This window comes from Cotesia glomerata, linkage group LG7, assembly GCF_020080835.1.
Source record: "Cotesia glomerata isolate CgM1 linkage group LG7, MPM_Cglom_v2.3, whole genome shotgun sequence".
Lineage (NCBI taxonomy): Eukaryota > Metazoa > Arthropoda > Insecta > Hymenoptera > Braconidae > Cotesia > Cotesia glomerata.
The window spans coordinates 2,195,822-2,207,364 of record NC_058164.1 but is presented as its reverse complement, the minus strand read 5'-3'; the positions used below and the strand labels follow the sequence as shown (position 1 = coordinate 2,207,364).

The following is an 11,543-nucleotide window of genomic DNA, read 5'->3' as shown; positions in this document are numbered from 1 at the left end:
TTTATTGTATGCAATGCTTAATTATATTTATTTATATATATATATATATATATATATATATATATATATATATATATATATATATATATATATATATATATATATATTTATATATTTATATGTATATGTTTAAAACATGCGTTGCAATCTCGCATTAAGTAAGCATTTTTTTAAAAACTTGTACGTCCAATCCAGTAATTGTTTCGCTAACATTTTTATAATTATTTTTATACATTATTTGTTTTAAACTCCTCAATACTTTTTTTTTATACATTTGTTTATTTCTTTTATTTATTTTTATTTCAATTATTGTAGATCACAGACAACTTGTTCTTAATTCATAAAAACAATTTAGTTTTCTTTATTTTATTTTTTTTATTTATTTATTTATTTATTTATGATAGCATGTGTCAAGTGTATAATATGATTGTGTAATTATTATGTGCGTCCAGGCAAATTTATAAATTCTCAAGCACTCAATTACATTGTGTTAATTTTATAAAATTCATAATAATAAAATTAAAAAATTTGCAATACTGATTTTTTATTTTTGAGCATTGTTAAATAATTTAATGTCAAAAAAATAAAATTTTTTTATTGTTCTAAACAATGCTCATTACAAAATAATTTTATTTTTCAATTAAAAATAAAAATAAAAAACATTTACGCGTATTAATTTTACCAAATCACACAAATGTACACGAGTGATTTAAAAATGACAGCCTGATTAATTAATTGGACGGCTGGGAAAGTCAATTAGGTAATTTGTTTACTTTTTTTTGCATCAGAATAATTAAATAAAATAAAATAATGGACTGTTTTTTTTTTAATGTTTCAAGTAATGAGCATTACATCAATATTTGCCGTTAATTTTTTTTTAGTCTTATATATTGTTTTATTTATTTAAATTTAATTATCCATAAATTTTGTTGGCGTGGAGCGATTTTTAATTGATAAATTTATTACCTATCTGATACTAAGATGCAACGCTGAATGAATGCATATGATCCCACAACAAGCGAATTATTAAATTTTTTTATTTAATAATTTTTAACATTATTTATCATTTATGCACTTAATTATTTAGATTTTATTTTTTATATAGCATTTATTAAATGTGATTTTCAGTACTGCAAATCATACACTCTTATAAAATTTAATATCAGAGTGAACCAGAGTTGATTTTATTTATTTAAACAATTATTAACGTCAAATCCTATTTAACTCCTCAAACTCAACGAATATCACCTTGTCTTTATTGTAATCGTTCATAACTTTGAAAAAATTCGTTGAAAGTCCAATATGTTTCTCATATTTACCCGTATGATTAACAGACAGATAACGGAGGATAACTTATTATTATTTTTATTATATGCGCTAAATCTTTTTATTTCCCCGATACAGAAGTTAAGTTTTTTTCTGGTTCACTCCGTAATGTGTAGAATACAATAAAGTGGTTTCCGATTAAATCTTTATCACCGCGATAAGTATCTTCGTACAAAGGAAACAATAAATTATACTTGTGCCAAGTATTTTGTTGATCCTCTTCACTGTCCGCGGATTTGAATCGGCTGCTTTTTATTGTATTGTATTGTATATACTTTTTTTTTTTTTATCTATTTGGGCTTCCATGAAATGTTGTTCAATCCTTGAAATTGTCGTTTCAAACTGCCGCTGTCGGCCCAACCGGAGTTAAGATACTCGTCGTCATCATCTTGCTCAAGTTCCTTGTTTTCAATGAAAAAAAAATTTTTTTTAATATTAAATTATATATTTGATGAATATGTAATTTTTTTAATTAAGTCAAGGTACTTGTTTTATTTTTAATTAGACAAATTTACATAATTTTTAATTCTTGACTTGAAAAAATATTTATAAAAAATAATAGCTAATAAATGGAAAATTAGTTCAATTTATTGAATTTGAATAATAAATTATTCTATAGAATTAATTCAGTCGTAAATTATTTTTGTTTAATAAATTATACTAAGGCTAGCAATCTTGCAGTCACTATGTGACTGCCGTGACTTGTGAACTATAAATAAATAAAATTTTGCTTTATTAAATAGTGACTATTGTTAAATTGCACTGTACTTTCTTAATTATTGACGTTTTGAAGATATAAGCTCATTTTGATGTTACACTCATCAAGAGCTTTCATTTGAGTACCCACATGCATTTTTGATATATTTTTCATTTATACATATATATAATATATATAAATATATGAAAAATTGATGTGGGTACTTAAATGAAAGGTCTTAATGAGTGTAACATCGGGATGAGCTTATATCTTTAAAAATGTCAATAGTTCACGAGATACAAGGTCATTTCTTACTTAATGACATTTTTTAAGACATAAACTCATCTCGATATTACACTCATCAAGAGCTTTCATTTGAGTACCCACATCAATTTTCCATATATTTATATATATTATATATATATATGTAATACATAAAAAATATATCAAAATGCATGTGGGTACTCAAATAAAAGCTCTTGATAAGTGTAACATCGGGATGAGCTTATGTATTTAAAAATATCAACAATTAAGAAATGACCTTGTATCTTGTAAAATATTGACATTTTTAAAGATATAAGTTCAACCCGACATTACACTCATCGAGACCTTTCATTTGAGTACCCACATCAATTTTTCATATATTTATATATATTATATATTTATTAGGGTGGCGCAAAAAAACCGACTATTTTTTTTTTTGAGTCTCGAGTGAAAAAATGTTAGTTTTTAATGTTTTAAGAGCTCTCTCCAAAGGACAGCTTAAAAAAAAATTTTTAAGATGTCACTCCAAATTTTTTTAAATTTCAAAAATCGTCAAAAATCGAATTTTTATTTTTTAATTTTTTTTCTCGTTACGATATAATTTTATAGACCAAAAAAAAATAAGTTTCTGAAAATTTCAGTTCAAAATTTGAATTTTGAAAGGTCGCTCATAATTTTTTTCAATTTATCAGTGCATTAGTTTAGATTTTTTCGAGCGACCTTTTACTATTCAAATTAAAATTCCATGCATTTTTTTTTTTTTTTTATTTAGTACAATAATCGATAAAAATACATCACGAGATGAACTAAAAATCAAGCACAACATAGAAAATATAATTTTTTTTTAATTTATCAATTTCATTTAATCAACTGCCAGGCGTGGGTTTGAATCCCAAGCTGGTCTTAGAAACCAGCTTGGTTGAGATTTGACCTTGCCGCGTTAAGATTTTTTCAAACCAAAAAGACCCCAACGTACCACTCCCAACACTTAAAGTCGGCGATATGACTAATTAAAGGAAAAAAAAAAAAAATTATGAGCGACCATTCAAAATTTAAATTTTGAACTGAAACTTTCAGAAACATTTTTTTTTTGGTCTATAAAATTATACCGTAACGAGAAAAAAAATTTAAAAAAAAAATTCGATTTTTGACGATTTTTAAAATTTTAAAAAATTTGGAGTGACCTCTTAAAAAATTTTTTTTGAGCTGTCCTTTGGTGAGGGCTCTTAAAACATCAAAAACTAACATTTTTTCACTCGAGACTCAAAAAAAAAAAATAATCGGTTTTTTTGCGCCACCCTAATATTTATATATATGAAAAATATATCAAAATGCATGTGGGTACTCAAATGAAAGCTCTTGATAAGTGTAACATCGGAATGAGCTTATATCTTTAAAATATATATTATGTATATGTATATATGAAAAATATATCAAAAATGCATGTGGGTACTCAAATGAAAGCTCTTCATGAGTGTAACATCGGGATGAGCTTATATCTTTAAAAATAACAATAGTTCGCGAGATACAAGGTCATTTCTGGTGAGAATGATATGAAACCATAAAAAGACACAACTCCAGGTCAATACTTTTTCAACGATACCAAATTTAACCATAAAAACTCATTTTATCATATAAATACACTGGCCACAAAATTTTGCTTATTCTCTACTTCATAATATAGATTAACAAACTATCTATTTTTTAGTTTTGTTGGAAAAATAAACTAATGCTAAAAAAATATTTTTAAAATTTCTACGCGTGGAATTTTTTTGTAAATTTTCTTTATTATAGTTTATTTACGTTTTTTATTTCTAAAAATCATCTGTGACTTTCAATATAGTAAAAATTCACTGATGAATTTTTAAAATTCGTGATAAATTGAACCTTATGTCTTGAAGAATTAACTGTAGTAATTGTATTTTTATAAATTTTATTTTTTTGATCACTTTTGATAAAAAAAAATAAAAATTGGGTAATCTAAAATAGAATTCAGATGGACGGTGGTGTTTATTACTCGGTAGGTCTTATTAGGTGACGGAATGGTAGTTACGGACAATGTCTCGGATAGCTTAACTGGTAGAGCCTTTGGCGCGTAACCAAATGATCCGGGTTCGAGTCCCGGTCTGGGCTGTCTGAATTATTTTTTCGGTTACCGAAAAATTCCTACTGAGTAAGGTCCCTCCTCCCCTTTATCCTTTATTTCCCAGTTCCCAAATTTGTCTTTAATGACAAATTTAGCTATAAATTATGGCATGTATTTAATTATATAACATTTTATTATGGAATGTATTTAAAAAATAATTAAAAAAATAAAATTTTTGAAAATACTACTCCAATCCTTAATTTAAAGTCAAAATTTTACTTTCAATTATTTTTTATCATCGTTTAAAAATTCGAAGTGTTCATTTGTTAAAATTACTTATAAAATAATATAATTTTACGTAATTTGAAAAAAAATACCTGAATCTTTAACGTAACAATTTTTTCAAATGATTTTTGCCTTTAAGGTAATTTTTTTAATATTATGTTTTTTTTTTTTTTTTTTTCAATTTATACTAAATATATAAGAAAATTTTTTTAAATAAAAGAAAAAAGTTTGATACTATGAGGGTGTACTTAAATTGACTAAAATAAATTTAAAGGAAATTCTTCATTAATTAATTTTCAATCTAGATAAATATAAAAAAAAAAATCTAAAGAATTTATTTTTGAAAAATGATTTTAGAATAAAATCTCTGATATTAATTAAGAAAGTTAAAAATCTAAAAGGAGTATCTGCAATAGTTATTGCCGAACATTCGTATCTATTTGTTTATATACTTGTAGTACATTTAATCAGCTAAATTAAATATTGACATGAATAAAAGCTCCGTTAATAAAATATTAATAGCAAGTAAAATAATTTTATTAAGAGGATCACTTGATAATTGACCTAAATATTTAACTGATGTGAAAATAATAAGTAGAGGAAGAAGTATTATAACTGATGGTAAACATACATAGTGTATATTCGTGATTGGAATCTATGCTAGTATAACATGCATAGAACAATGAGAGCACAATGTCAGTAGAACATGAACATGAGAATGGCTATTAATGCTCCTGCAAGTATAGACTAGGACAGAGTTACACCGATTGCAATATCACGATCAAGTGCTAAAGGTAAAGCAATTAAGTTCACCTGTCTCAATGTTAAATGCCTCTTATTATTTATTTTTTCATTCTTTTACTTTACTCCTTTAATAAACTGGAATAACAACCTCATTTTTAGAGTTTGTCAGAAGTCAATCATGCTTTTTTTTATTTTTCATTGTTTTACTCTGCATGCAGTGCAATTACACATTAGTATTTGACCTATTACACGATAGCTGTGTATGATTATTTTATAATTAAAAAAAAAATAATTAATTTATAACTTTTTAAATATTTAAATCGTAAAAATTATCCATAAAAATTTTTTCATAAAATTTTTCAATAAGTCCTTGAAATGAAAAAAAAAAAATTTATTGAATAAAAATATTTATAAAAAATTGATTTTTAAATTTTTTCTATTTAATCAAAATTAAAAAATATCAAAAGTAAATTTTTAAAAATATAAAAAAATATTAAAAAAATTTTTTAATTAAGAAAATTAAGCTTCTGGTCCGCTGTACAAATAAATGATTAATTTAACTAGCAACCTTGCAGTCACTATGTGACTGCTGTGACTTGTGAACTATAAATAAATGAAATTTAGCTTTATTAAATAATGACTTTTGTTAAATTGCACTGTACTTTTTTAACTATTGACATTTTTAAAGATATAAGCTCATCCCGATGTAACACTCATCGAGACCTTTCATTTGAGTACCCACATCAATTTTTCATATATTTATATATATTACATATATGTATATATGAAAAATATATGAAAATGCATGTGGGTACTCAAATGGAAGCTTTTGATGAGTGTAACATCGGGATGAGCTTATATCTTTAAAAATGTCAATAGTACACAAGATACGAGGCAATTTCTTAATTATTGACATTTTTAAAGATATGAGTTCATCTCGATGTTACACTAATCAAGAGCTTTTATTTGAGTACCCACATGCATTTTGATATATTTTTCATATATATATATATATAATATATATAAATATATGAAAAAGTGTTGTGGGTACTCAAATAAAAGGTCTTGATGAATGTAACATCGGGATAAGCTTATATCTTAAAAAATGTCAATAGTTCACGATATACAAGGTCACTTTTTAATTATTGACATATTTAAAGAAATAAGCTCATCCCGATGTTACACTCATCAAGAGCTTTCATTTGAGTACCTACATGCATTTTTGATATATTTTTCATATATACATATATATAATATATATGAATATATAAAATATATGAAAAATTGATGTGGGTACTTAAATGAAAGGTCTTGATGAGTGTAACATCGGGATGATCTTATGTCTGTAAAAATGTTAATAGTTCACAAGATACGAGGCAATTTCTTAATTATTGACATTTTTAAAGATATAAGCTCATCTCGATGTCACACTCATCAAGACCTTTCATTTGAGTACCCACATGCATTTTGACATATTTTTCATATATACATATATATAATATATATAAAATATATGAAAAATTGATGTGGGTACTCAAATGAAAGGTCTCGATTAGTATAACATCGAGATGAGCTTATATCTTTAAAAATGTCAATAGTTCACAAGATACAAGATCATTTCTTAATTATTGACGTTTTTAAATATATTAACTCATCCCGATGTTACACTCATCAAGAGCTTTCATTTGAGTACCCACATGCATTTTGATATATTTTTCATATATAATATATATATAATATATATAAATATATGACAAATTGATGTGGGTACTCAAATGAAAGGTCTTGATGAGTGTAACATCGGGATGAGCTTATATCTTTAAAAATGTCAATAGTTCACAAGATACGTCATTTTTTAATTATATATCTAGATATAGAGCATTTTTAAATGCAGCCTGAATACTTCTCATCATAAATTGACTATTGGTGAGAATGAAACCTTGAAAAAGCACAACTCCAGGTCATGACTTTTCCAACGATACCAAATTTAACCATAAAAACCCATTTTATCACATAAATACACTGGCCATAAACTTTTGCTTATTCTCTTAATAATATAAATTAATTCTCACAGAAAGAGCTGTTGCTCTTACAGCATGAATAAGAGTGTGTTACATGTAATAAACAAAATAAAAATAAAATATCAATTTTTAAACAGATAAACAAAAATAAAAACGTTTAATGCACAAATAAGAAAAAAAATTATCAGAAAATCGACAGCCTGATTTATATAATAGACCTACGAAAATATGAATATCGCTTAGCAATATTATATACAAAAGTATTTATGTTTAAAATAAGTAGATTGAGGTGAGTTATGGAGAGTTCGTGCGGGTTTTAAATCGATGGTTGATGTCCTTGTAAAGTTTTCCTGGTGCATTTGCTTACATTTAGGATATAAACGCCCGATTTGCACAGGTTGTTATTCTGGTTGTGGGGTGAAATTGAGTTATATGAGCTTTATTAAATTTGTAAATATTTAAACACAAACCAGCAGAGTGGTTTATTGTGTAGGGTTACCGATCGATAAAAATAAACGCTTTGTCTTGTATTACTTTTTAGTACTTCTAATGCACAGGTGTGTAAGTAAACCGTTTATTTTTTTATTATTGGATTAAATGTGTAAGACATTGGTGAGAAGGTCATAAAGTATAATAAGCTTAATATTTAAACCTCAATACTTTTGTCGCTAAATTTATTTATGTTTAATAATCTGATGAGCTGACAAGTTTATACTTTAAGCTCGATCAAATACAATCATTATAAAAATATTTTTATCTTTATAATAATTCCTTAATTTATTTTTTAAAAGTTTATAAACTGTCAAGTTAATAATCTAAGAATTTTATTTTTTATTTTTAATTTTAAGTATCCGAAGTATTAAATTTTTAAAGTTATAATTGAAAATAAGAGAAATTTATTTCAAATGTACTAATTAAAAGTCATAAGTAAACTTTTGACTTATGGAATGTATGTCAAAACTTATTTAATCATAATATTTCACAATCTTATAGCTCAGTTTTTAAATCATAAGTTTGTTGAAAATTTGAGAGTAATTTCTGATTTTCGATCGATTGCAATTAAGCCAATATTAGTCACATCTTTAACGACTTTAGAAGTAGAAGAAAACAAATTAGTTTAATGGAAAATAAGTGTCTAATTATTGAGCTGAAAGCTTACGCGAAAACAACTTTCATTTTGATTAATATATGAGTAAAATATTTCTTTCAATTAAAAATAAGTTTTAAATTTGGAGAGTAAGTTTTTTAAGTTACACAGAAAAAAAAGTTTACTTGAGCCTAAAAAATTAATAAAGAATATCAAAAAAATTTTGGTGCAAGTAAAATTTTTCTTAAAAAAAAATTTTTTTTACGAGAAAATTTTATTTCGTTCAAGATAATTATTGTCATCTATATTATTAAGAGAATAAGAAAAATGTTGTGTCTAGGATAGTCATATCATAAAATCGGTTTTTTTAGAGCTGCATTCGAAAATGCTCTATATCTAGATACATAATTAAGAAATGACCTTATATCTCGTAAACTATTGACATTTTTAAAGATGTAAGCTCATCTCGATGTTACACTATTCGAGACCTTTCATTTGAATACCCACATCAATTTTTCATATATTTTATGTATTTATATATATGTATATATGAAAAATATATCAAAATGCATGTGGGTACTTAAATGAAAGCTCTTGATGAGTGTAACATCGGGATGAGCTTATATCTTTAAAAATGTCAATAGTTAAGAAAGTAAAATCCAATTTAACAAATATCTTAAGAACTATTGACATTTTTAAAGATATAAACTCACCCCGACATTACACTCATCGAGACCTTTCATTTGAATACCCACATCAATTTTTTATATATTTCATATATTTATATATATGTATATATGAAAAATATGTCAAAATGCATGTGGGTACTCAAATGAAAGCTCTTGATGAGTGTAATATCAAGATGAACTTATATCTTTAAAAACGTCAATAATTAAGAAAGTACAGTGCAATTTAACAAAAGTCATTATTTAATAAAGCAAAATTTTATTTATTTATAGTTCACAAGTCACGGCAGTCACATAGTGATTACAAGGTCGCTAGTCTTAATTATTTTTCTTGAGTAAAGAATTTTTTTCTACATTCAAAAAATAGAACTAGTTTTTTTTTTCTTGTAGAATTTCATCAAATGAAAACAATTTTTTAAAATTTACAAAAAAGTCATTAAAGTTCTTTCTAGTGAAAATTGATTTTTATCGTAAGCATATTATTATAAATATAAATCAGACGATTAACAAAATTTTTTTAATCCAAAAACAACAATAAAAAAATTTTACATGCCTTAATTCTCTAAACAAATTTTTAAAAGTCAAGGAGGTATAATTTGTGTAATATATTTTGGTTTTTGATGAATTTTTGAACTATAATTAAAATAGTAATAGTATAAAGTATTATTACTGCTAAATATAAAGCAGTCAATTTACAATTGTAAAAAAAATATATATAAAAATACAAACTAGTCTTTAGAAATAAAAATACTGTAAAATTGTAAATCATCAGGCGTTAAAAATGTATAGACAGAAGGTCAAGGAAATTAACATCATACTATATTCAGAATTGAGTTTGTCATTAAGAGGTAACTGAATGGTAATTCTGGACAGTGTCTCGGATAGCTTAAGGGAAGAGCAGTACCTCATTCCCGCAAAGAGTATTGGTGGCTCACCTAATCACAAGTTCTTTTTCTTTAATTGTTTTGTTGTTCTCTTTTAATAGCTTCCTCTTTCTTTTTGTCTTCTTGTTCTATTCTATTATTATGTTATATTTTTTAATTTTAATTGTTGTTGATTTAATGTCTTTCATGTACTATTCTAATAACGTAAGCCTTTTTTATCAAAATCAAGTTTCTTTTTTAGGCTAACTTGTATAAATCATTTATTAACACTTTATGTATTTAACACAATAAGAATAAGAAAAACTATATTATTTACTTCACTATGTACAGCCCCTGAGGCTTATCAGGTATTAAGAAATATCATTTATGTTATCCTCTATGAGAGCCCGTATGGGCCAGGTAGACAATTTATTTTAAGTAACAGGTCTTACGTTTATACCTGTGTATTATGTTTATATCTATGTATCAATGATTTAAATAAATAAACGCTTGAATAAAAAAAAAAAAGGGAAGAGCAGTTGGCGCGATACCAAAAGATCCAGGTTCGATTCCTGGTCTGGGCCGTCCGAATTATTTTTTCAGTTGAATTTATCTACTAATGACAAATTTAAAAATAAGAATGAAAAAAATTGTTTATGCCTGGAGGGAATACAGGCTAACAAAAAATTATTATAAATAATTAGAGAAAAATTGTGCAATAGACTAGATAGCCAATAACAATTGTAAACATAGTCAATTTACAATTGTAAAAAAAAAATATATATAAAAATATAAAGTATATTTAAAATTAACATTTGAGAGTATAGTAACGCTAAATTATAACATTTGACAATAAGCCGATTAAGTAATAAAGTTAAAAATAATGATGCGGAATCGTTAACAAGACTATTCGTAGAATTTAGGTCAATTGATTATTGATATCATCAATAACCAGCATCAATTTGTGAAATGTAGTGCACATAATACAAATTTATGTAACGTGTTATGTCACAGACATCACCAGAGGCAAATTGCCTCCAAATGGTGCCCGTGAGACTTACATAATTGTTAAACTTGCTTCTTAGTTTCCCTATTCGCTCAACTTCAATATCTCCCGCTATTTCTTATTAGATTCACTCTTTCCTCCCTTTGTACTTAACTCAGTCATCAGCGTTCTCCGATAATTACAATTAACACAATTTCCTCTATTCTTAGGGCCAAGGCTCTATTTCGCGCTAAATATTTAACTATTTTAAAAATATTAAATCAAATATCGAACGTACTAAATACGAATGAATGAATTATCGAGTTGGTTTGCAAATTTCCAAGCATCCAATATTCTGCTAAAAGTTCACCTCGACTATTTATATTCATATGGATGTATATACGTATATACTAAACTGATTCTCTACACACCATAATTATACACACCATAATTTATAGCTAAATTTGTCATTAAAGACAAATTTGGGGGCTGGGGAAAT

At 25.5% G+C, this 11,543-nt stretch overlaps 1 protein-coding gene across 2 annotated transcripts in view; it reads right to left on the bottom strand.

The window, feature by feature from the left end:
• Positions 1 to 644: 644 nt before the first annotated feature.
• Positions 645 to 11,543, bottom strand: part of LOC123268520 (protein tipE) — a 31,737-nt gene continuing 20,838 nt past the window's right edge. For both annotated transcript variants that reach the window (XM_044733673.1, XM_044733674.1), the window contains one exon: positions 645 to 1,727. In XM_044733673.1, the coding sequence (XP_044589608.1) occupies positions 1,664 to 1,727 (64 nt within the window). In that variant the 3' untranslated portion in view covers positions 645 to 1,663. The remainder of the gene's footprint in view (positions 1,728 to 11,543) is intronic.